This window comes from Tupaia chinensis, unplaced genomic scaffold (assembly GCF_000334495.1).
Source record: "Tupaia chinensis unplaced genomic scaffold, TupChi_1.0 Scaffold000335_1, whole genome shotgun sequence".
NCBI lineage: Eukaryota > Metazoa > Chordata > Mammalia > Scandentia > Tupaiidae > Tupaia > Tupaia belangeri.
The window spans coordinates 823,205-847,840 of record NW_006159829.1 but is presented as its reverse complement, the minus strand read 5'-3'; the positions used below and the strand labels follow the sequence as shown (position 1 = coordinate 847,840).

General features: G+C 43.0%; 2 protein-coding genes across 2 annotated transcripts in view; one reads left to right on the top strand and one right to left on the bottom strand.

Moving 5' to 3' along the window:
- The window catches only part of LY6K (lymphocyte antigen 6 family member K), a 77,043-nt gene extending 65,110 nt beyond the window's left edge, over window positions 1-11,933 (bottom strand). The window contains exon 1 of the mRNA XM_006152088.1: window positions 11,725-11,933. The gene's annotated coding sequence lies outside the window, so the exon portion shown is untranslated. The remainder of the gene's footprint in view (window positions 1-11,724) is intronic.
- The window catches only part of GML (glycosylphosphatidylinositol anchored molecule like), an 18,772-nt gene continuing 6,063 nt past the window's right edge, over window positions 11,928-24,636 (top strand). Inside the window, exons 1-3 of the mRNA XM_006152089.2 lie at window positions 11,928-11,983; window positions 12,510-12,619; window positions 13,313-13,420. Coding sequence (XP_006152151.2) covers window positions 11,928-11,983; window positions 12,510-12,619; window positions 13,313-13,420 — 274 coding nt within the window. The remainder of the gene's footprint in view (window positions 11,984-12,509; window positions 12,620-13,312; window positions 13,421-24,636) is intronic.

Below are 24,636 nucleotides of genomic sequence, written 5' to 3'. Positions count from 1 at the left end.
CCGCAAGGACCCTGCCACCATCCCCACACCTGCCTTTGCCCTGAATGCCATTGTGATGGTACCTCCAGCCACGCTCAGCCCAAAGCCTTTATCTTACCTGGGGGCCTGTGCTGGCCAACTGATCACGTCATAGATGCATGTACTCAGATCTTCCCAAGAAATCTAGGACACAGGTCAGGGCTAGAGGCCATGTGGGCGAGAGGAGTAAAATTAATGGGATCCTTATCTTTCAAAGAGCCTTGAAATATTCATCTTTTTGTAATCTCTGGAGCAGGAAAAGGGAGGATGGGTTTGCATTAATTGTATTAACCCACACTGTTAATATTTTATTCCTTTTTCATATTTTAAATTATTATTTTTGAGACTTTTGCTATACTGTGCATGTGCTCGCCAGAAAAACAGAGAGACAGAGACAGAAAGCAAAAAATCACCTCCCAGGGGGATGGCCAGGCTGAAATCCCTTTTTCTCCATTCTCTTTTCGGGATGTTGGGCACGCACAGCACACACACCCGTGTGACTTTAAGCCACCAGGTCTGGGACTCGAACCATTGTCGACTACAAAGGAATCCAGTGACATAGCTATTATATTATGCCATCTACTGGCCCCTTTACATTTGTTTTTAATTAAATAAAATTGTATATATTTTAGGGACCCAGCAGGTGACATGGCGGTTAAGGGTGCTGGCCCCCACATGGCTGACTGCAGTTCAAGTCCCAGACCTAGTGGCTTGTTTTCTCACTTTCTATCTCTCTCTCACTCTTTTGCTCTGTCCCTCTCTGGTCAAACTAAAATAAATAAATAAATAAATAAAGTTAAATAAAATAATTCTTTAAAAAATTGTATATATTTTCTGTATACAACATAATCCTTTGAAATATGCGTACACTGTGCTTAAATCGAGGTAAATATCATGTGCATTCCTTTGCATACATTTTTCCTTGGTGACAATATTCAAAAGCTACTTTTTTTATTTTTTATTTTTTTGAACTGTAGGGCATATGTGCTTGCCAAAGGGGGAAATGGGGAGTGAGAAATCATCTCCCTCCAAGGGGACTGTCATGCTTCAATCACTTCTCCTCGCTCTGTTCTTGGGGTTTTGGGTATACACTCACGCACACCTCGTACATTTCTAAAGCTGCCAGGTCTAGGACATAAACCGTGCAGCTGGTCATGTGAGATTCAGCCATCTCAACCACCATGCCACCTTTCTGGCCCCGAAGCTACTCTTGAAGCGATATTCAGCTATATCATACATGACAGATTAACTATAGTCATGATTCTTAGGATAAATCGTCTATACTGATTCTTCCTGGCTAACAGACATTTAGTACTCTTTGACCAACATCTCCCAGCTGCCCCCTCTACAAACTTCGGGTAACCACCAGTCTATTTTTTGCTTTTGTGAGTTTGAATTTTTGGATTCCATGTATCAGGAGGTCATGGGTACTTGTCTGTGTCTGGCTTATTTCCTTTCACATAATGTTCTCCAGCTTCATCCACGTTGTCACAAGGAGAGAGTTCCCTATTGGTTGGCCATTGTTTAGGCGGAACAGGATCCAGCTGTGTGTATACACTACACTGCTTTTCTTCATTCTCCCTCTGTGCACACTTAGGTCCATTCCACACCTAGGCTATTGGGAATAATGCTTCAAAGAATATCAAAGTCAAGTATTTTTTGGACATGCCGATTTCATTTTCTTTCTCTAGAAACCCATTGATGTGACTTGGGACCAGCAGTTAGCGTAATGGCTATGTCACTGGACTCCCATGTAGTCGACCGTGGTTTGAGTCCCAGACCCGGTGGCTTAAACTCACGCCAGGCGCATGTGCATGTGTGCCCAAGATCCCAAAAGGAGAATGGAGAAGGGATTGTGGCGTGGCCATCCCCCCAGGGAGTGATTTCTTGATTTCTGTCTCTCTGTCTCTCTCTGTCTTTCTGGTGAGTGCACACGCCCTAAAACAAAAACCTCTCCCAAAAAAAAGAAAGAAAAAAAAGAAACTCATTGATGGGACTGGATCATCTATATGTTGATTTACTTTTCAGTCTTTGTGGAAATTTCATTCTGTTTCCCATATTGCCTGCAGTAATTTCCATCCCCACCCAGTGCACAAGGGTTCTCTTTTCTCTATTATAATTATTAGTGATTTTGAGGTTATTTTACATGTAAATAATCTACTTTACGTAACACTAATTTCTTGAAAAACCTATACTTTCCTCATTGTAGGTTCTTGGCTCTTTTGTTAAAATCAATTGACCCAAAATGCATAATTTATTTCTGGGATTTATATTCCATTCCATTGATCAATTTATTCATTTGTTTATTTACCAGCATCATGCTATTTTAATTACTATAATTTTGTAGTGTATTTTGATGTCAAGACATGTGATACCTCCAGATTTGTTTGTTCATTTGTTTGTTTTGTTCAAGATGGCTTTGGCTAATTACCTTTGGTGTTTCCATAAAAATTTTAGGAGTTTTTTTCATTTTCTGTGAAAAAAGTGCCATTGGATTTTTTTAAAATTTAAATGTATTTATTTACATTCATTCACTACACATCATTACAACAAACAAAATGAGATTTCCCATCCAGAATACACTGTATATTGGCTCAATCAAGCACATCAACATACATGTTTATCATCAACAAATAATTTTCCATTTCTTGTTTCCTGTATATTTTGTTATTTTTGCCATCCTTGATTCTCTATCTCTCACCCTCTGCCATATCTCACCCTCCTCTCACACTGTCTCTGGTATCCATGGTTGCTTTCTATGCCTCCCCCCCCCATTTTATTTATTCACTAATGAATTTAATTCATCTAAATACTTCCAATAGCTGATATATACATATTCATGAACACAAGTCTGACTTTAGGCATAAACCTCAGTGAGTAGAATGAACATACTATAAAGTAGCACCTAGCTGGGGCTATATGGCTTACTGCAAGTCATCAAATATGCATTTTTTTAATTTCAAGAAAAATAGTTTTTGTGTTTTCCCTCCTGAAACATTTTTTAATTAATTAATTTACATTCATCCCCTAATCATTGTCACAGCATACAAAAAGTGGTTTCCCATCCAGAATATACTGCATAGTGTCTTAATCATGTATGTTATCATCAATAATTTTCCATTTATAGTTTCACTTATTTATTTATTTATTTATATTTACCCCTATGTCTGACCCTCTGCCCTTTCCCACCCTCTTCTCACACTATCTCTGGTGTCTACAGTTGTCTTCAATTCTTTCCCCCCCACACAGTTTCTGAAATAATCTAACTACTTTCAATAGCAAGTTCAGTTGGTAATTTCAAGAAAAGCAGTTTTAAATTGGTAAGGAAATTTGCTTAAAACTTAAAGCCTGTAAACAGGTTAATATTCTGTTCAAATAGTAGGTATATGAACCTATTGACAGCTGAAGACAGGACAAAAACCCTTAAAACAAGACAACAAACCCTAGGGAAAAAAGCAGCAATATTTTAGTCAAAAGCCACAGAACGCTATTTCACCAGTTCAGTCTCATGTACTTTATCTTCTGTTGTGGTTCAATCTTGCCCGTTGAATTCTGGGACTTGTCCCTATGATTAAGTTGGCCATTTTCTTAGTTTGGGAACTCTTATTTCTGTGTGAATACATTTAATTTTCCTGATATAGCACTCCCTTGAGAACTTCTTGGAGATCTGGTCTGGTGCTGGTAAATTCTTTCCAGTTTTGTTCATCTGAGAATGTTCTTGTCTTTTCCTCCCATATGAAGGGTAATCTTGCCAGGTACAGTATTCTCAGTTGAAACTTCTTTTCCCTTAACACTTTGAATATATTTTCCCGTTCTTTCCTTGCTCGCATTGTTTCCAATGAGAGGTCTGCTGTTAGCCTGATGGAATATCCTTTGCAGGTAACTTGCCGTTTTTCTCTTGCCAATCTTAGTATCTTGTCTTTGTCTGTGGTTTTGGTCAACCTGGCTATAATATGTCTTGACAAAGATCTTCTTGGGTTGATTCTATTTGGGGTCCTTTGTATTTCTTGGGACTGGGTCTTTGAGTGCCTCTCTAGGTTTGGAAAGTTTTCTTGCAGGATTTCATGGAATACATTATCAATGCCCTTATAAGTCTCTTTGCCATTTCTATTACATAGAAATATAACTCCTAAAAAGTTCTCTCTCGCATTTTTGTTGTAATTTGTGTGTGTCTGTGTAACAATAAAACTATACCTTGGTATAACTGTTACTTCATATAATTTTCCATCTCTTCAAGGAGCCAAAGAAGAAACAATAGTAAATACATATTTACAACTTTTGTCATATTAGCTTTTTTCTTTGTCTCAGTACAACTTTTCTTACATCCACACCTTTTATGCTGTTACTGGCAAATATTTTATGCATAATGGCCCAACAATACAATATATAAATATTGCCTTACACAGTTGCTTTTAAGTCAGAGTTAAGAAAATGGAAAAATGAGTTTATACTGTGTTTATAATCACACATTTACCTTTGCCATTAGTTTGTTTGTCATGGGGATCATGTTACTCTCTGAGGTCACTTGCTTTGAGCTCAAAGGACTTTCTTACTGTATCTAATAAGAAGTTGTCTGCTGCCAACAAATTTTCTGTTTTTGTTTTATCTAGGAACGTCTCTAACATATCTTCATTTGTAAAAGATAGCTTTTATGGATGTGTAATTGGCTAGAAAGTTCTTGGAGCACCCTCTATCATTCCACTGTCTCTGGTCTTCATTGGTTTCAGTGTGAAGGTAGCCTAACTCTTACGGGTTTTAATCCTAAGTGGCAAGTCAATTTAATCAGTTTGTTTTCAAGATATTTTCCTTGTCTTCAGCTTTAGAAGTTTACTATGCTGTGTCTATTTTTCTATCTCTTTTTGTTTGTCCTATTTGGAGGGAATTGGGCTTTCTGTATGAGTAGATTATTATATTATCAATAGGTTTGGTAAGAAAATTTGGACTTGGGAAGGAAAATGGGCTCCCACTCATCAGACTTTGCCAGAACTTGGCCCAAGCTGAGTTAGAAGTGTTGACATCCTACTCCTCCAAGGTAGATAGCTCTCCCAGCAGAAGCTAGAGGTAAGAGTCCTATGTGACTACATGAACCACTCTGGAGTAAACTTTTCCTCCTACTGAGTTTGGAGGGGGAAGGGAAAGAACAGAGATCAATTCAAAAAACATAAAATCTCTCTGCACTAAGCAGATTTTGGTGGACTTTCCTGAATAAATGTTTTTTGCTATATGTTGTTGAGACCGGCTAGGCCCTCTGAGACCCTCTGGGAGGACCCTCCTCCCAGAATGGCAGCGATGGTGGATTTGGGAAAGAATAATCACACAGACACAAAGACACAAAAGTAGAAAAAAGCAGGGAGCAGGCAGACCAGATATCTCTGATGGAGAAGGCTGCAGCCCTGAGCATTTCACAGGTTTATTCTATTATAGGGCAACGATGGAGGGAGAAGTGAAGGTAAAGCCAGGTGTCTTCTACTATCGACAGCAACTATGGAGCATCTAGCCTCTCTTAGTCTAAGTAAGCCCCACCTTCTCTTGCTTTAACCTCCACCATCTGTGCAGCATTGGTCCAAACAAGAGAGTCTATGCTCTCTGCTCATCCCTAAAGGTCACTATTATTTAGCTCATATTCGGCCTCCCTACATATCTCCATTGTTCTCTTCCTAATTGGAGTCTGTGGAACCAGGTGGCCATTGTGTGGCGTTCTCTTCAGATGATTCTACAGACGAGTAGGAATATAAACAAGATTACTGACACAGCATTTTCCAAGGAATACCATAAAGAGTGGCAGAACGTGTTACAAGGATTAGTCCCCTTGAGTCGATCTGAAATGCCGCTCGGTGGCTACATCTGAGGGGTTAAACGAGAGCAGAAAACTATTCTGCATCTCTATGATTTATTTGTGAGGATCTTTAAATACTGATAGAAGTCCACACTCCCTGAAGGTGGTCTTATACTGAAGTCCAGTCGCAGAATATATCATTATATGGCAAAGGTATCAGAGATATGTCAATATAAAGCATGACATTTTAAATGACTGTCTAGTTGTATTGTGAATGTCTGTTCAATTAGAGTGATTGTGATTAGAACTCCAAAGATCACTGCTTCTAAAAAATCTGTTTGATCGAACTAGCTGACTGTAAATTTCCTATACTACTTAGTCCTGTATCATCCTAACCTGGACTAGAAATTGTCACTGACATAAGATGGTGTGTCACCAGCAAACTATCTGCACGCCAGAATCTTGTCTGCTAGAAAGACACATAGAGAATAAATTGGTAACAGCTGAGTAATTAACTCTTGCCCACTGATTGTTGAAGCCATCAGCGGGAATTCCTCCTAACTGACGTAAATTATTTGTGAATAATTTTTTTGGATCCCTGTAGCTAACCAGGCGTAACATAGGGGGACCTGGGACATAGGTGCAATATTGTTATCTTCTTGTACCCTGCATGGGTAGCACACTCATCATTGCCGGAAATAGCAGGAGAGCCGTAACTGGCTTTCCCTGGTCTTTTACCAACTGTTTAGTTCTGGACAAACCTTCCACTTGTCCCCATGTAGCAGATGGCACTGTTTATGTTGATCACACCATCCTTTGTAGTTCTCCGATAGTCAGGGCTTCATTCATTTATTCAGCCACATTGGGCACCATTGCCGAGACCTGCTAGGCCAAAAGGGGGGAGAAGACCCATCCCCCAGAGTGGGAGTGATGGTGGATTTGAGAAAGAACAATCACACAAAGTAGAAAAACAGCGGGGATCGGGCAGAGGGGACATCTGTGATGGAGAATGCTGCGGCCCTGAGCCTTTCCCGGGTTTATTCTTTTATAGGGCAATGATGGAGGAAGAGGCAGATGGTAAAGCTAGGTGTCTCCTGTTACCAACTACAGCTATGGAGCATCTTGTTTGGCTTGGTCTAAATAATCCCCACCTGGTCTTCTCTGGCTGAAACATGCAAGAGCGTCTGTAGTCTGCCTGTCTTTAAAGGCCACTACTACTTAGCTCAGATTCGGTCGCCCCATACAATACATCTTTTATTTAATAGTAAATTTACGTTTAATTGTTGTACAGCTTTGTGGGGTACAATATGATTTTTCAAAACATTCCTGCAGTGGGCAATAATCAAATCTAGGATATCACCATATTCTTCATCTTCAGCAAAGACCAATCCATTATTTTGTGCACCTTCAATTTTTGTTCTACTACTCTGTTCTCATGAATATATATAGGAATTTATTGATTAAGCTGCAAATCATATCTGAAATATGAAGAAGAATTTTGAGTTTATTTCTGGACTGGGTAAGCCAGCTTTGTATTACCTGATGGGTAGAACCACTCAGCACATCTCTGGGCTATGCCCGTTTACAATCTCTTCCTATCCCTCCACACCTGCACCAATGTGTTTGTCTTTACACAAGATGCAGGACAAGTATTCTGAAGAAGATGAAGCTTTCTGGTTTTGAGTTGAGGTCAGCATGTTTTATTCATGCTGCTGATTCTCTCTTTGTGAATTCAACTTTCCTGAGAAACTAAATAAAAGAAATAGAAACATTAAAAATGTTATATATGGGACCAGCGGTTAGCATAATGGCTATATCGCTGGACTCCCACGTAGTCGACCGCAGGTCGAGGTCCGGACCCAGTGGCTTAAAACTCATGCCAGGTGTGTGTGCTTGCGTGCCCAAGATACTGAGAGGAGAATGGAGAAGGGATTGTGGTGTGACCATCCCCCCTGGGGGATGATCTCTCACTTTCTGTCTGTCTGTCTGGTGAGCCAAAGCACTCTATAGCAAAAAATTCTCCAAAAAAAATGTTATGTATAAAATTAACAAGGTCCTTTTTTACTCTGCAGTGTCGATTTTTCATGGCTAATCTGCCTTGTGCACATGCATTTTTGTGTCTGTTCATTCTTTTGGGTGCCTGTCTCACCCCGCCCCCACCCCTGTCCCTGCCATTGTGCAGTGTCTGTACCAGAGCTGTTGTTTGCACTTCCTGCTTCTATGTCTTTGAGTCTTTCAGCTTCTGCCACATAGCACAGACACTTGACAAATAACCGGGGATACGCCATTTTTATCTTTAATATTCTGGTTTATTTCACTTAGCATTAAATCTTCTTGATTCAAGACTGGCCGGTGGATGGTGGTTAAAGGCACTGGATTCCCACATGGCCGACTGTGGTTCAAGTCCTGATCTGGCAGCTTGCTTTCTCACTTTCTCTCTCTCTCTCTCTCCCACTGGTCAAATTAAAAATAATAATAACAATAGCAAATGGAATTAAATTTTTTTTAAAAAGAGAAAAATAAATTTAGATTCATCCACTATGTATTTACTTTGTGTCTTTGGAATAATTACGCATACCTAGAATCATTCTATGTGTGTGTGCACACTCGACAGAGGTGTCTAATGTGTATGTACATACGTATTTCTATATGTTTTCTTTTTCTCCTTATTTAAAAAAATTGCCAGAAGATGCATGCACTTGCCAGAGAAAGACAAATAAGAGTGAGAAAGGAAGTGGGAGAAAGCTCCCTCAATGGGATGTAGTTATGAGGCAATCCCTTACACCTCCACTTCTTGTTCCTGTCAAGATTTCGGATGAGCACACATATGTGCCTGGTGTGTTTTTCAAGCCTCCAGGGTCGAGATTAAAATTGTGCAGTTGGCAACGTGGGATCAACTCCCTTAACCACTAGGCCATGGGGCTTGTATTTTAAACCACCACCCAAACTCAGGGGATGGGGGAGACTCCAGCTTTCAGTGTTGCCTTAGATCTGCCAAGGCACATTGAGCAAGACCACAGAATTGACGTGGCTCTTGTGTGTGCATCAGCCAACTTGTCAGAGCTGCCCTTGGGCAGAAGAATGCAACCTGGATTCATGGCGTGTCCTTGGTGAGCTGGTGCAATCAGCCTGGGCCAGGCTGGACATGCCTCCGGCTGCCTGTCCCAGCCTCTGGGCGCAACTCCCCCTCCCAGATCTATTCTAATCTGTTCTCGGGGATTTCTGGGTCTGTGTCTATAAGCCAGCTTCTCATGCCCCTACTCATCCACCCATGAGAAGGCTGAGGATATGGGTCAGGCCATAGTCAGGCCCTTCTGTCCAGCAAGAACTATGGGGCAAAACTAAGGCCTATAGGGGCCACTCCAAACACCTCTGGACCTGAATCTGCTCTGAACTTTGAGGATTCCCAGATGCCCTGGCCTCAGAATTGTGAAGCAGCCCCCAGGAGCCACTTCCTGCAGCATCTCGGTCACTAACAAGATGAGTGGTTCCTAATAGCCCTGCTCCCTGAGCCTTCACCATGCAGCCTGAGGCCTACCCAATTCCCAGAGGGAAGAAAGGGCAGACAGGGGTGCCCTGAGCCCATTCTTTCCTATAGGAGAGGGTCTGGTGTTACCTGGAGAATCAAGTATGCCACATCACACGGAGGGCTGGTTACACTCTCCTAGTTGTGAGAGATGTGCCTAGGGTCCACTGTGGAGGAAGAAGAGGCCATTATCTGAGGAGAATGGGACCCATGTTTTGGGAGCTCCTGAGAAGGTGAGGCCAGTCCTTTTTCCTGGAATAGAGCTCGCCCCCTCCTCTAGGTCTGTGGATACTGGCCCCTTCACATTCCGTCTCCAGTCTCTTCCCACCTGAGTCCAGTGACTACACCTGAGAGGTTCTCTGATTCCTCTAGGCTCTAGGAAGCAACCCAGTTGTCAACTCCTGACCCAGCCATCTGCATTCAGGTGGGCCAAGGCTATGTTGAAGCCTCCTGGGGCCTGGCAGCCTATGCTCTTTGTTGCCCTCTGGATGCTGCTCTGCCAAGTGCAGCCTAGGTCTATACCATAGCAAGTCGAAATGTCAATTGGCAGAACCACTTAAGGAGTCCTTCATCTGTAGTATCAGACATTAAGATACCTTTGATGTAGTATCCGTTCCAGCCTCCATGTATAGGAACTGTTTCAGGATCTGTGGCCTTAGAATTATAAGAAGCTGATGAAAGAAGTCAAAGAAGAAAATATCTGGAGAGACAGATTATGTTCATTCATTTGACGATGCAACATAATAAAAACGCCAATTCTCTCTCTAAAAAAAAAAAATCTTTATACTTGGTGCAATGCCTACCAAATTCCTAGCAAAAATTTTTAGATTTAGACAAGCTTTAATCTAAAATTCATATGAAAATGAAAAGCCGTTAGCACTGCCAAAACAATTTGTAAAAGAAGAATAAGGTGAGAGAAATTATAATTCTGTATGTAAAGGTTCTACAGAGCCACAACAATTGAGACAGTGAGGTATGGGTTGATAAACATAAATAAGAAATAGAATACAGAACCCAGAGATTAACCAACACACATAGGTTCAATGAACTTTTTATACAGGTGCAAAAGCAATTTAACAGGGGAATGAAGGATGCAATTAGATCATCATAATCAAAATTAAAAATAAAGGAAATAAAACTTAAAAACCACATCTGAAACCTCAAACTATACAAAACATAGCTCAAAATGCATCATGCAAGGGAATGTTAACCATAAACCACCAACTAGATTCTCAGAGGAAAAAAATACAGTCCTAAATCTTAGACAAGACTAGGACATTTTGGCCATGACACCAGAAGTATGATCCACCAAGAAAAGGTAGCAAACTGAACGTTATGAAAATCCAAATCTTTTCCCTGTTTATAAAAAACAGAAACTGGGACTGTTACAGTCTACTCAGCAAGAAATCAAAGGACATCCAGACACAGCCGAATTTACTGGAGTTTATTGATTAGGCCAGCTGCATACCGGGAGACTCATGTCTCTCCAAACCCCGCAGCCCCGAGTGAAAGGAGTGCATATAGGCCAAAAATGCACAGATGTTTTAAAAGGGCAAAGGAACAAAGTGAGGGGCTTCAGGAGAGATGGGGGAGGGTTTGCTATCTTCAAAGCAAAGCCAGTTACAGAAGCAAAGCAAGCACGTTAGTTTTCAGGGTAAATTCTGATTACAATGAAATTTTAACGGCTTCCCTGGTTCCGGTCCAGGTTCTTGACGCACCTGGGAGTGGGGCTTCTTCAGATCTTATCCACACTCCTGGGGAGGACAAGAAGGAGGCATAGCTTCTAAAATAAAATCACCCTTTCAAAATGGAGTCACACCTGCTTCATTCCCCACTTCTTCCCACTCCTCCAAGATGGGGTCATGCCTGCTTCAGGACTAGCAAAAAGCATAATGGTTGGGTGAACAAACTCCCAGGTAGTCTAATGCAATTTGAGTGCGGACCTGGCGCCTTAAAACTCACCACCAGGTCACTGTGCCTGCATGCCCAAGATCCTGACCGGAAGGTCTACATCTGTCAGAACACACATTCATACCCACCCCCGCACGCAGGGACACCCACAGACACACACAGCGCTAGGCCAAGAAAGGAGCCCATGGAGGGGGCCTGCCTGTCCCCGCCACCACTCTCCAACTCAGCCTGGCCAGACCAGCCTCCCAGTGTGCACGCGGCCGGGCGTCTGAAGGCGCGAGCTCTCTTCCGACAGCGCGGGAGCCCAGGGCCTCACCAGACCCGCGCGCACGCTGACCGCGGTCTGCAGGAGCGCCCGTCACCCAGGGCGGGGACAGGGTGGCCCCCGGCAGCCCTGGGCGGCAGCAGCTGGCCGGGGACACAGCGTCGAGCACCCCACGCAGGCCGCCAGCCGGGAGGCCGCGCCTGCCGACCCGACACGGGGCGCCCGCACCCGGAGGACACGCTGGACTCCAAGGCGCCGCGGGGTCCGCTCTCCAGCACCGCAGGGACTGTCCCGCCGCCGGGACGAGGGCCCTGGGGGCCGCCAGGCTCCGGGTCGCGGGGATCTGGGTGGCGGGCTCCGAATCACAGGGTCCGGGCGGTTGGGGGGCGTCAGGGCACTCGCCCCACACTGGCCCGCTGGGACTGCGTGGTATGGGCTGTGCGACGCCCCGAGGTGTGGACCGCGCCGCGGCAGGGACTCGGCTCCGGTCAGTGCTGGCGCGGCAACTGCGGCGGCCGGGGTGGCCAGGCCCCTGCCCTGGGGTTCCGGGGTCCCGGGGTCCCGGGGGCCACCTCTCCTGAAAGGCGGGCGGGCGGGAGTCAGCTCCGGCCCTGGCGTGGCCCCACTGGTCGCGGTCGCCTTGTCACCCTGTGCCCCGCCTGCCTTCCGCCTGGCCAGAGGGCTGGGGGCCGCGGTCACGGGCAAGTGTGCTCCCCGTTCCGGGCGCGGCGCTTTCGGGGTCACCCGGTGAGGGAGCACCGGCCGGGCCGCTTCGCCTTCCGCCCTCCGGAAGGTCCTCGGGGCGGGGCGGCCCTCGGCCCTCGGCCCCTGCGCCGCCTGTGCCCTGAGGTCCGCCCTGCGTGCGCGTCCTGCTTCCCTCCGTGGCTGAGCTGTGCCCCTTTTCCCTGATGAGCGAAGCAGGTGGCCCAGTGTGGGAGCGTGCGGGGGCCAAAGCTGGGGCCCTGATGCAGAGGACCTGCCCTTGCCAGCATGTGTCGTGCCTCTTGCCTTAGATTCCAGCTCCTGCAGGTGACAATGCTTCCCTTGGCCTTGGTTCTCTCCGTGGTGCTCCCGCCCATGGATAGCAACGTCACCAATGTCACCACTGCTGGCCAAAGTCACTGTAAGTGCCATTCTACTGCCTGGAGGTGATGGGAGGTCACCTGGGGAGACCCCGTCACAGGACAGGTGGCCCTTGCACTCTCTTACCCACTGCAGGTCTTCGTCGTCAGTGTGTTGGGGGTAGTGGCACGAATTAAATTGGGGACTTGCATGAGTAAAGCCAGGGTCATCGGGGTGGGGACTGTCCTAGAAAAGCAGTCAACCCTGAGACATGATGGGGAAGTTTGGGGTACCACATTCTTATCAGGGACAGGCAGGAGTGCTTAGTGTGGGGAGGGACTGGAGTACACCAGCCTTGAGGGTGTGATCATCCTTGAGGAGATGGTTCTGCCTCCAGAGCTCGGCACCCCACACAGCCACTGAAGGCCTTGCTCAGAGCCATCCCTCCAGCCCCTGCTCTCCCCTGTGTCCAAGATCACATCTGTAGCTTCATACGTCATGTCCCCAGCTTTGTGCAAAGACATCCTCTGTTCGCCATTCTTCAGTGTCCCACCTGCTGTACCTCTGAGAGACCCACTCATTTGGGAGCTAGCTGGGTGGCTAAGAATCCCGGCTCAGCCATATAGGCACAGAGGAGTCCTTGGAGGCAGCCAAGGTGCAGCTGGAGGAGGGTTCACAGCGGGTGGGGGAGCAGCAGGCAAAGGCAGCGTGTCTGCGCAGAAGCCGGCATCCAGCAGCCACTCTTCCTCCATAGGGACCTACAGTTTGGTATGCCATGACTGTGCAGCTATAAACGACTTCAACTGTGGAAACCAAAGGGTGTGCCCTTACGAAATCCGGCGCTGTCTGACCATCGCCATCCGTAAGTAGCTCACGTTCGCACGCTGTGGGTTGGTCACCCGACCCGAGCAGTTTTGGGGAAAGCCAGTCATTTTTCTCCCTGCCCCAGCCCTGACTCCCTCCCCTGATACCTCCCTGTCCTGAGAGTGTGTGCACGGGCTCCAGGCGCCACTTCTGACAGGGTAGGGTGCACTCACAGAGCCAGCTATTCTGCAAGGTAGTGTCACGAGCCACCATGTCACCAGGGGCTAGAGCAGTGCCAGATCTCAAGGTTTCCACCCCTGTCAGTCCCTGGTCATGTGTATAGACACTCCTGTGTTGTCTGAGCAAATCCTCATCACCCTCTTCATGTCTGGTCATCAGAGGAGGCTGCCTGGTTAGAGGGGTGCAAGCAGGGGGTGTACTCTGGACCTCTTAGGACTGTGCTTACCACACACAGATGGCAAAGCTAAGGGCTAGGTCGGGGCAGAGCCTGACCTTCCAAGACGCACTCGCTTCAGACTCAGAGGCCTTCAGTGCTATGAGAGGTGTCCCTAACCCAAGGCCCTAACCTGAAGAAGAGGGAACGCCAGAGGCCCACTGACCACTCAAGAAAACAGGGTGGGTTCAGGCTACACAGGTCCAGGCAGACAGGCTCTGGCCTTCTTGGGAACCCAAGGCCACGTTCTGAGCCATTCCTCCAGCCCTTGCTCTCCCCTGTGTCGGGGGTTTATGTCAACAGCTTCACACGTCATGTCCCCAGCTTTGTGCAAAGACAGCCTCTGTTCACCTTTCTTCAGAGTCCCACCTGCCGTTCCTCTGAGAGCACTTGCTGATTTGGGAACTAGCTGGGTGGCTGAAAATCCTGGCTCAGTTCCCACAGTGGGCCTCTGCTGAGAGACCTTGATGGGTCGAGTGCTGTCTTTCTGGGATTACTGCTCCTGAGGGAGGCTGGGAAAGAATGTTTTTTCCATGAATCTCCACCCCCTGTGGCTCTGAGTTACAGATGGCAGAGAGAATTCAAGCGAGATTTACAGGGTTGAGATGATGCAGAGACCAGGCTAGATCTTCTCCTTGTTTTACACAGAGATAGACACCAGTAAACTGTCTTTCCTTACTGTTATCCTACTTCATACTCATCATATCACCTTTGCTGCTAGATTTTTAGAGAGCAATTTCTGAGATCCCAACAGGTTCTTGGCCCCAGGCTGCACAGGTAACAAGTGTTCTAATGGAGTAGTGTAAACATCTCAGCAAGAAGGACCAACAGATGGCATAATGGTTTTCTTGCTGGATTCTCACATGGTCAACGGCAGTTCAATTCTTGGACCCAGCTCCTTAAAACTCAACTCTAGGCATGTGTGCATATGCGCCCTAAATCCCAAGAGGAAAATGGAGGAGAAGTGATTGTTCTGTGGACATCCCCCCTATGGGGGTGGTTTTTCACTTTATATTTCTCTCTGGCAAGCATTTGCATCCTATAGGAAAAATCTCTCAGGGAAAAAAAAATCTCAGCACAAGACCTTTGGATGATCTAGCTGAGAGGTGCGTGCCTTCTGCCATTTTCTTGAAATGGTTGGCTTTTCTGCCTGACCTGAGCTCTATGCAGACCTTCCTCCAGACTATCCCCATAAAGCTCATCTCCTTGGATTTGGTTCCTTCTCTTGGATTTGCTCCTCCCATGGATGGTGCTGTAGCACCTAAGTTGCCATGCAAACTGCTTCAGGGTCTCTGTCTTTCTGACCGAACTCCCTGGATACTGAGACAGAAAATCTATAAGAGCCTTTGCCCAAACTGTGGAATGTCGGGATTATTGAATAGAATCCTCACTTGACTTTGGGACCATGCAGGGTGGTAGCAAAAGGCCTCTGTGAAGACATTTCAATGTCAGAGGCTGAGCTTCCACCCACACCCAGTGTTGGTGAGATGTTCGTCAGAGGGACAGACACAGACATATGGAACATAGCAGAGAACTCAGGATCAGCCCCACACAAACATGCTCAGCTGATTTTTGGAAAAGGTGCAAAACCATCAATAGAGGAATGGTAGTCTCTTCAACAGCCATAGGCAAAAATGAACCTTGAGCCTCAGACCTTATCCAGAAAGAACTGAATTACGTCATGGCCTTAAATGTAAAGTGGCAGATGCTCAAAGTTTTTGGATAAAATCACATAAGAGAAAGTCTTCAGAATCTAGGGCCAGGCAGGGTGTTAGACTTGACTCCGAAGAATGACCCTTGAAAAGTGAACTTGGTAACCTTAAACCTCACCAGTTCACAGTCTTCCTTACTGTGATTGGTTCTGTGAAGAGGAGGAGAAGGTAGGCTTCTGACTGGGAGGAAAAGCCTGTGAACCACATGTCCAGCCGCACAGTAATTCCTTGAACAAATAAAGCACTCCACCCATTCAACAATGAAAATCCAACCAGTATAGTTTTTTAAAAGTCAAAGGATGTAAAGACACATTTCATCAAAGTGAATTCACAGACAGTAAGTACATGTGCACATTCTCCACATCTTTACCTGTGAGGAAAGAGCAAGTACAAACCACAGGTATCAATAATCACAGTAACCACAGTTACTGTGGTACAAAGAAACCAGAGCCACCTTAAATTTCTGGTGAGAATGCAAACCAATACAGTCAATACGGAACGCTGTGTGGAAATTTCTTTAAAAACAAAAAACATAACTATAATACATGCTGAAAATGGCAGGCCTGGGCATTTTCCCCCAGAGAACCACAAGCTTTTATATTCACCCAAAGATGTGTACATGGATGTTCATAGAAGCCTCATTTAAACACCTCTAAACTGTGAACATTTCAGCATCCTTTAGTGGGTAAAGGGTTAAACAGACCTCGTATGCTCATACCACAGGCTACTACTGCTTAGCACTGAGAGGGAGCAAACCACTTCCCTCTCTTTGCTTCCCTCTTTCAACTCCTCCCATGGTGGATGCCATAGCACCTAAATAGTCAGGCAAACTGCTTCAGGGTCTCTGTCATCCCGACTGATCCCCTGGACACTGGGACAGAGATTCTATAAGAGCTTTTGCCTCACTGTGGGAGCGCCGAAATTATTGAGCATTTTCCTGTCAAAATAATCATTGTGTATCAGGACCATGCAGGATGGTAGCAAACAGCAGCCAGAATGAATCTTTAGGGGTTGATGCTGAGTGAGAAAAGGCAGTCCCTAAAGGTTGCACACCATATGGTCCCATTAATGTAACATAGAGAAGAGAAACTTACAGAAATGGACACCAAATGAGTTTTGCAGAAGATCAAGGACAGGATAGTGGGTGGAAAGGAGACAAATGTGTCTATGTGAGGACACTATGAGGCTTATGAGCTTTATGGGGATAGTCTAGTATCAGAGTTCTAGCAGCAATACTGTGTTACAGTCTTGCAGGATATTGCCACTGGGAGTAACTGAGTGCAGGGCACACAGGGTCTCTATTATTCCGTACAACTCTATTCAAATAAACAATTAAGTTAAAATAAAACTTTTAATAAAAAGGCTTGAATTAGCAGCCTAGGACTTTCAATGTAGAATAAAGGAAAAGTAATATATTTTGTCTACCAGAGATATGCTTAGAATCAGAACATACCAAGTTTAAAATATTTTGATTGGGACCAGCAGTTAGCATAATGGCTATGTCGCTGGACTCCCACGTAGTCGACCACGTTTCGAGTCCCGAACACCACCGGCTTAAACTCACGCCAGGTGTGTGTGTGTGTGCGTGCCCAAGATCCCAGGAGGAGAAGGGATTGCGGCGTGGCCATCCCCCCTGGGGGGTGATTTCTCACTTTCTGTCTCTCTGTCTTTTTGGCGAGTGCACATGCCCTATAGCAAAAACCTCTCCAAAAATAAATAAATAAATAAATGAAATAGTAAAATATTTTGATCAACTGAACTGGGGAGAAATATTCACATACTGAAATACACTTTGTAAGCTAAACAATGTGATTGAATGTATAAAACAAAATTTTAAAAATAAAATAAAATATAGAATATGGAATTCTTAAGCATTGCCCAAGAAAATTCATTTTGTTAATTCCCAGAGGGCACCCCCATGGGCCAGAGTGACAGACGGATGGACAGAGGGAGAAACCACCCCCAGTGAAATGTAATCACACGTAATTGCTTCTCCATTTCTCTATCCTGTTCAGGATTTTTGGCCCATATACACACATGTCTAGCATGCTTTTTTGTTTTGTTTTGTTTTTAATTTGGTACAGGGTACATGCACTCATTGGGAAGGGATATATATAGAGAGAGAGCAGAGAGAATAAGATTGCACCCCTTCCTTGGGGGGGGGGGGATTGCCATTCTACAATACCTTCTCCTTCATCCTCTTCTCAGGATTTTTGGTACACACCCACATACACCCAGCGTTGTTTTCAAGTCACTAGTTCTGGCACTTGAACCACATAGCCACATGAGGTCTAGCTGCCTAAACCACTGTACCTCCAGAGTTGCCCCCCTGCATGTTTTTTAAACCACCAGGTCAGGATTCAAACTGTGCCTGGCCATGTGGGATCTGGCTCTCTCAACACTGGACTATGCAGATGCCCCCAAGCCCCAAAGAAAATTCTTAGGTACACATTCAGGCAAAGTAAACACTGCAGAAAAGCATTACTTATACAAAGTGCAGTGTTTTATGGAGATGAAAGAATAAAACTATCCAGAAAATAGTTACATTGTAAATCTATATGCACCAAATAACAAGATGAAAATATATATAGAACACAACTTGATGGAACTTAAGAATGTAGGCATGTCCACATTTACATAGTTGTCATCAATGCACTTCTCTTCATAGCTTCTAGATGCCGTAACAAGGAGACAAGACATATTACAACTATAGTCCAGAGATAGCAAACCTTTCCATAAAGGACCAGGTAGTCAGTGGTTTCAGCTTGGTAGGCCATTTAGACTCTGTCGAAACTACCCAGCTCTGCCTTGTAAGGACAAAAGCAGCTATAGACAATGGTAAACACTTATCTTTTATTTACTGTTTTTTATTCTTATTGTTACTTTTGTTTTTACTTGTGTTCCAAAAAGTGTTTATTTACAGACACAGCCAGTGGGGTGGATTTGCCCATGGCTCTTGTTTGTCAGCATCTATCACAGAAGGTCTGAACAACACCATTAACAAATAGGATAATTGGAAGATCTACCACCAGGGCCGGGAATGACTAAACACACATGCCATACATGGCCACGTTTGATGTTTACAGTTTTGACACTTATAAAATTAGTGACATGAACTAATGTGTCAACAAAGTTCAAATGATTAAAGATATTTAGAATTCCTTCTCTGTTACAGTAAATTAATCTATAGAAATTATTGTGAGCTAGGACAACCCAGCTGCTTGAAAGTCACCTGGAGCAATAACCAATTACACAAAAAGAGAAGTCAGAGCAGAAATGAGAAAATATGAAGGTCTGAATGAGTATGAAGTCATGACATGTCAAAATGAGTGGAAAGTAGCTAGTGGAGTGCATAGAGCAACATATCGAACATTACAGGCCTGTAGAGGCAGGGAGAAAAGGGGAAGATCTAAGCTTTCATTCAGGACACTCAAGGAGAACGGGAAATCTACCCAAAGAAGAGGATTATGGAACTAGGAATACACACACACACACACACACACACACACACACACATACACACATACATATATTATAGTGGGGCCAACAGGTGGCATGGAGGTTAATATTCTGTATCTCACATAGCCAGCTTAGAAGTTTGAATCCTGGACCTGGTGAAAAAAATCATGCTGGGTCTGTGTTCATGTGTACCCCAAATCCCAAGAGAGTGGAGATGGAGGGCAGTGTGAGGTGGGTTGCCTGAAGGATGGGCTCTCACTTTCCTACTCTCTCATGAGTGCACAAGTCCCATAGCAAAAACTAAAAAGAAAAAAGAAAAATTATGTATAGTGAGTGAATTTAAAAAAAAAAGAATTAAAAAGAACAATCTGAAAAAAACAGAAAAGCTATTTGCTGCTGCTAATGTGGTTAGTATTGTCTTTGTCTTGACTGATATGCATGGTAATTGTACTGGAAAAAAATATATACTGTAAAGACATGTGATTAAATGTGATATAAAAATAAAAGAATATATACAGTAACAAATAAAAATAAAACTCAATGTTTAAAAACAAAAAAGTAACAAAACCAGTACTTGGTCTTGTAAAAATTCAGAGCACTGGGAAAACCTTGTAAGAGAAAGGAAAAACAAAAAACATTTACACTTTCTATCAGAGATGGAAAGAGGTATAATTAAGCCTTATAGATTTTATGAAGAAAATAGAAGGCTCCTATGAATAGGAAAAATCGGAGGCTCATGATGAAATGAGCAAAATTTGAAGAACACAATAGAGCCTGACCCACAATGAAATCGTAAAGATCAAATGTCCTGTTAATGCAATTGAATCCTTTGTGAAAAATCTTCCAACCTAGGAATCTCTAGGCACAGATTACTTCATTGGTACATCCTTACAAGTATTTATGGGGAAACAGCACCAATCTTAACACAAACTCTTTCAGATAGTATAGGAGGAGGAATTGTTTCCCAATACATTCATTGTGTCAGCATAATCCTAATACCAAAACCCAGAAGAATGATTGGAAGAAAAGAAATTACAGACTGTTCTATCTTATGACTATGCAAAAATATTGACAAAATATTACCAATAATATCCTTAAAAGAATAAATATATGTGCATATGTGTGTTGTCACACATGCCGTGCCGTATCTTGGATGAGATCCAAGAACAGAAAAGAATAGTAGGAAAATGAATAATATAGGAATAACATGTAAAGTTGAGTTAATAAGAATTTATCAATATTTGTCCATTAGCTGTGATAAAGTCAAAGAACTGTGATGTGAAACATGAGGGGGACTGGGTACAGCATACTCTGGAGCCTTTTAAGTTTTTCTAAAAACTTAAAAATATTTTAAAACAAAAAGTTCATTTATACATACACACACAGTCAGTCCCCTTATAACCGCAACCTCAAGGATTTAGTCATAAGAATTGCAATGTGCTTTACAATTTATGGCCCACTAATTAAATTCAGCATATTTTATTCTTGTCTGATTCATTGACTAAGACTTCCAGTACTATATTGAAAAGGAGTAGAGAAAGTGGGTAACCTTGTCTTGTTCCAGTTTTTAGTGAAAAAAAGCTTTCAGCTTTTCCCTATTCAGTATGATGTTAGCTATGGGTTTTTCATATATGGCTTTTATTGTGTTGAGAAATGTCCTTCTATACTGATTTTCCTGAGAGTCTTAATCATGAAAGGATGTTGTATTTTATCAAATGCTCTTTCTGCATTAATTGATAAGATCATATGTGCTTTTTTCTTTCTTTCTCTTAATGTAGAGTATTACATTTATGGTTTTGCATAAGTTAAACCACCCTTTCTCCCTAGAATAAAGCCCACCCAGTCATGGTGTATAATCTTTTTAATGTGTTATTGGGTTCAGTTTGCTAGTATCTTGTTGAGAATTTTCACATCTGTATTTATGATATTGGTCTGTAGTTTTCTTTTTGTGTTATGTCCTTGTCTATTTTGAGGCTGAGGTTGATGGATGCTTCATAAAATGAATTTAGAAGGGTTCCTTCCTTTTGAGTCATTAGAAATAATTTGAGTAAAATGGGGACTAGCTCTTTAAAAGTTTTGTAGAATTCAGAGTGAAGCCATTAGGATCTGGGCTTTTCTTTCTTGGGAGACTATTTAATGCTGATTCAAGCTCATTGCTTGTTGCTAGTCTATTCAGGCTTTCTGTGTCTTCCTGATTCAGTCTTGATAGATTATATGTGTCCAGAAATTTGTCGATCTCATTCAGGTTTTCTTCCTTGTTGACATATAATCGTTTATCATGTTCTCTCATGGTCTTTTGTATTTCTGTTATATCTTTTGTAATATTGTCTGTTTCATTGCTGATTCCTTTCATGCTTTTTCTTAATTAGCCTAGCTAGTAGTATGTCATTTTTGTTTAGTTTCTAAAAGAACCAGCTTTTGGTTTCATTATTTTCTGCATAGTTTACTTATTCTTTATTTCATTTATTTCTGCTCGAACCTCCTGGAAGTGATAATACAGTAAAGTGGCAGGATACAAAATCAATATAAAAATTCTATAACATGTCTATACACCAAAAATGAGCAGACTGAGATAGAATTGAGGAAAGCAATCGTATTTACAATAGCCACAAAAAGTATAAGATACCTAGGAATAAACCTAACCAAAGCAGTCAAAGACCTCTACAAGGAAAACTATGAAAAACTAAAAAAAGAAATAGAGAAATGATACCCAGAAATGGAAAGCACCCCATATTCCTGGACTGGAAGAATAAATATAATCCAAATATCAATTCTACCCAAGTTAATCTACAAATTTAATGCAATTCTGATAAAATTTTTATAGATATTCTTCACAGATTTAGGGAAAAATCATAGAATTTGTTTATGATCTGGGAAATCATAAAAGCCTCTGCATCACCAAAGCAATACTGTGCAAAAAGAGTGGAGTAGGAGCTCTCTCACTCCCTGACGCCAGAATGTATCACAGTTGTGATAACCAAACAGTGTGATACAGGCATAAAAAACAGACATGTAGACCAATGGAACAGAATAGAGACCCCAGAAATAAACTCCAAAACATACAGCCAACTAAATTTTTAAAGGATTATTTATTTCATTTTATTCATTATTATTTGACCAGAGAGAAACAAAAAGATAAAGTGAGAAAGCAAGCCGTGAGGTCTGGGACTTGAACCATGGTTGGCCATGTGGCAGTCCAGCATCTTAAAAAAAAAAAAAAAATTTATTTAATTCCATTTGCCCCCCCTTTTTTTCTTTTTTTTTTTCTTCTTATTCTTTTTTTTATTATTATTATTTGACCATCAGAGAGAGAATAGGAAAGCGAGAAAGCAAGCCTCCAGGTCCGGGACGTGAACCGTGGTCGGCCATGTGAGAATTCAGCACCCTTATCCACCATGCCGCCTGCTGGCCCCAAGGGAATCCAGCATCTTTACTACCACACCACCTGCTTGCCCCACCAACTGATTTTTGACAAAGGGCACAAGACCATCCAGTGAGAAAAAGAAAATCTCTTCAGAAAATGGAAAAACTAGACATCCACCTGCAGAAAGATGAAACTGGATGCCCATTTCTCACCATTAACAACTCAAAATAGAAGAGAGATCTAAACACAAAACCTCAAACTATAAAACTATTGCTGGAAAATGCAGGGGAAACTCGGAGACATTAGTGTAGGCAAAGACTTCTTAAGACCCCCAAAGTAGAAACAGTCACCCCGACAATAGACAAGGGGATCACATCAGATTAAAAAGATGCACAGCAGAAAAAAAAAAAAAAAACAATAATTAAAGCGCAGAGACAAATGGGAGAACACATTTACAAACTCCCTCAGATAAGGGACTGATGACCAAAATATACCGGGAAGTCAAGCAGCTTACTCACAGGAGGAAAAAAATCCAATTAAAAATGGGCAAATGAAACAACGGACATAGTAGAAACTCAAAACGTCATTAGAGGATACTTTGAACATCTGTATGCTAAGAAACAAGACAATATGGATGAGATGGACAAATTCCTGGACAAATATAATCTACCAAGATTGAGCCAGGAGGATCTAGAAAGTTTGAATAGGCCCATAACAAGCCAGGAGATTGAATCAGTAATAAATAACCTCCCAACAAAGAAAAGCCCTGGCCCTGATGGATTCACCTCTAAATTCTACAAAACTGTCAAAGAAGAGTTAACCCCTTTTCTGCTCAAGTTATTTCTGAAGGTCCAAAAGGGTGAATCTCTCCCTAATTCATTCTATGAAACCTCTATCACCCTCATCCTTAAAACAGATAAGGACAGGAAAAGGAAGGAAAACTATAGACCAATATCTCTGATGAATATAGACGCAAAGATACTCAACAAGATACTAGCAAATCATATCCAACAACTTATAAAACAGATCATACAGTGGGACCAGCAGATAGCGTAATGGCTATGTCACTGGACTCCCATGTAGTAGACCGCGGTTCGAGTCCTGGACCCAGTGGCTTAAAACTCACGCTGGGGGGACCAGCAGTTAGCATAATGGCTATGTCGCTGGAATCCCACATAGTCGACCATGGTTTGAGTCTCGGACCCGATGGCTTAAACTCAAGCCGGGCGCATGTGCGTGTGTGCCCAAGATCCCAAGAGGAGAATGGAGGAGAAGGGATTGTGATGTGGCCATCCCCCCGGGGGTGATTTCTCACTTTCTGTCTCTCTGTCTCTCTCTCTCTCTCTCTGTCTGGCGAGCGCATGCGCCCTATAGCAAAAACCTCTCAAAAAAAAAAAAAACTCACTCTGGGCATGTGTGCGTGCATGCCCAAAATCCAGAGAGGAGAATGTAGGAGAAGGGATTGTTGCGTGGCCATCCCCCTTGGGGGGTGATTTCTCGCTTCTGTCTCTTTGTCTGTCTCTCTCTGTCTGGCGAGCGCACACGCCCTATAGCCAAAACCTCTCCAAAAAAGATCATACACCATGATCAATTAGGCTTTATTCCAGGAATGCAAAGTTGGTTCAGCATATGCAAAACCATATATTTAATACATCATATTAACAGGAATAAAGATAAAAACCACATGGTCATATCAATTGATGAAGAAAAATCATTTGATAAGATACAACAACCCTTCATGATCAAGACTCTCAGCAAAATCAGCATAGAAGGGTCATTTCTCAACACAATAAAAGCTATCTATGAAAAACCCATAGCGAACATCATCCTAAATGGAGAAAAGCTGGAAGTTTTCCCACTAAACATGGGAACAAGACAAAGATGCCCACTTTCTCCACTCCTTTTTAATATAGTACTGGAGGTCCTTGCAAACGCAATCAGAAAAGAGGAAAAAATAAAATGCGTTTGAATAGGAAATGAAGACGTGAAACTCTCTCTATTCGCAGATGACATGATTGTATACATAGAAGACCCAATGGTCTCCATGGAAAAATTACTGGAAGTAATACATGATTACAGTAAAGTTGCACGATATAAAATCAATATACAGAAATCAATAGCATTTCTATATATGAATAAGAGGCAGACTGAGATAGAACTGAAAAAAGTTATTCCACTTACCATAGCCACCAAAAGTATAAGATATTTAGGAATAAATCTAACCAAAGAAGTTAAAGACCTCCACAAGGAAAACTATGAGAAGCTAAAAAAAGAAATTGAAAATG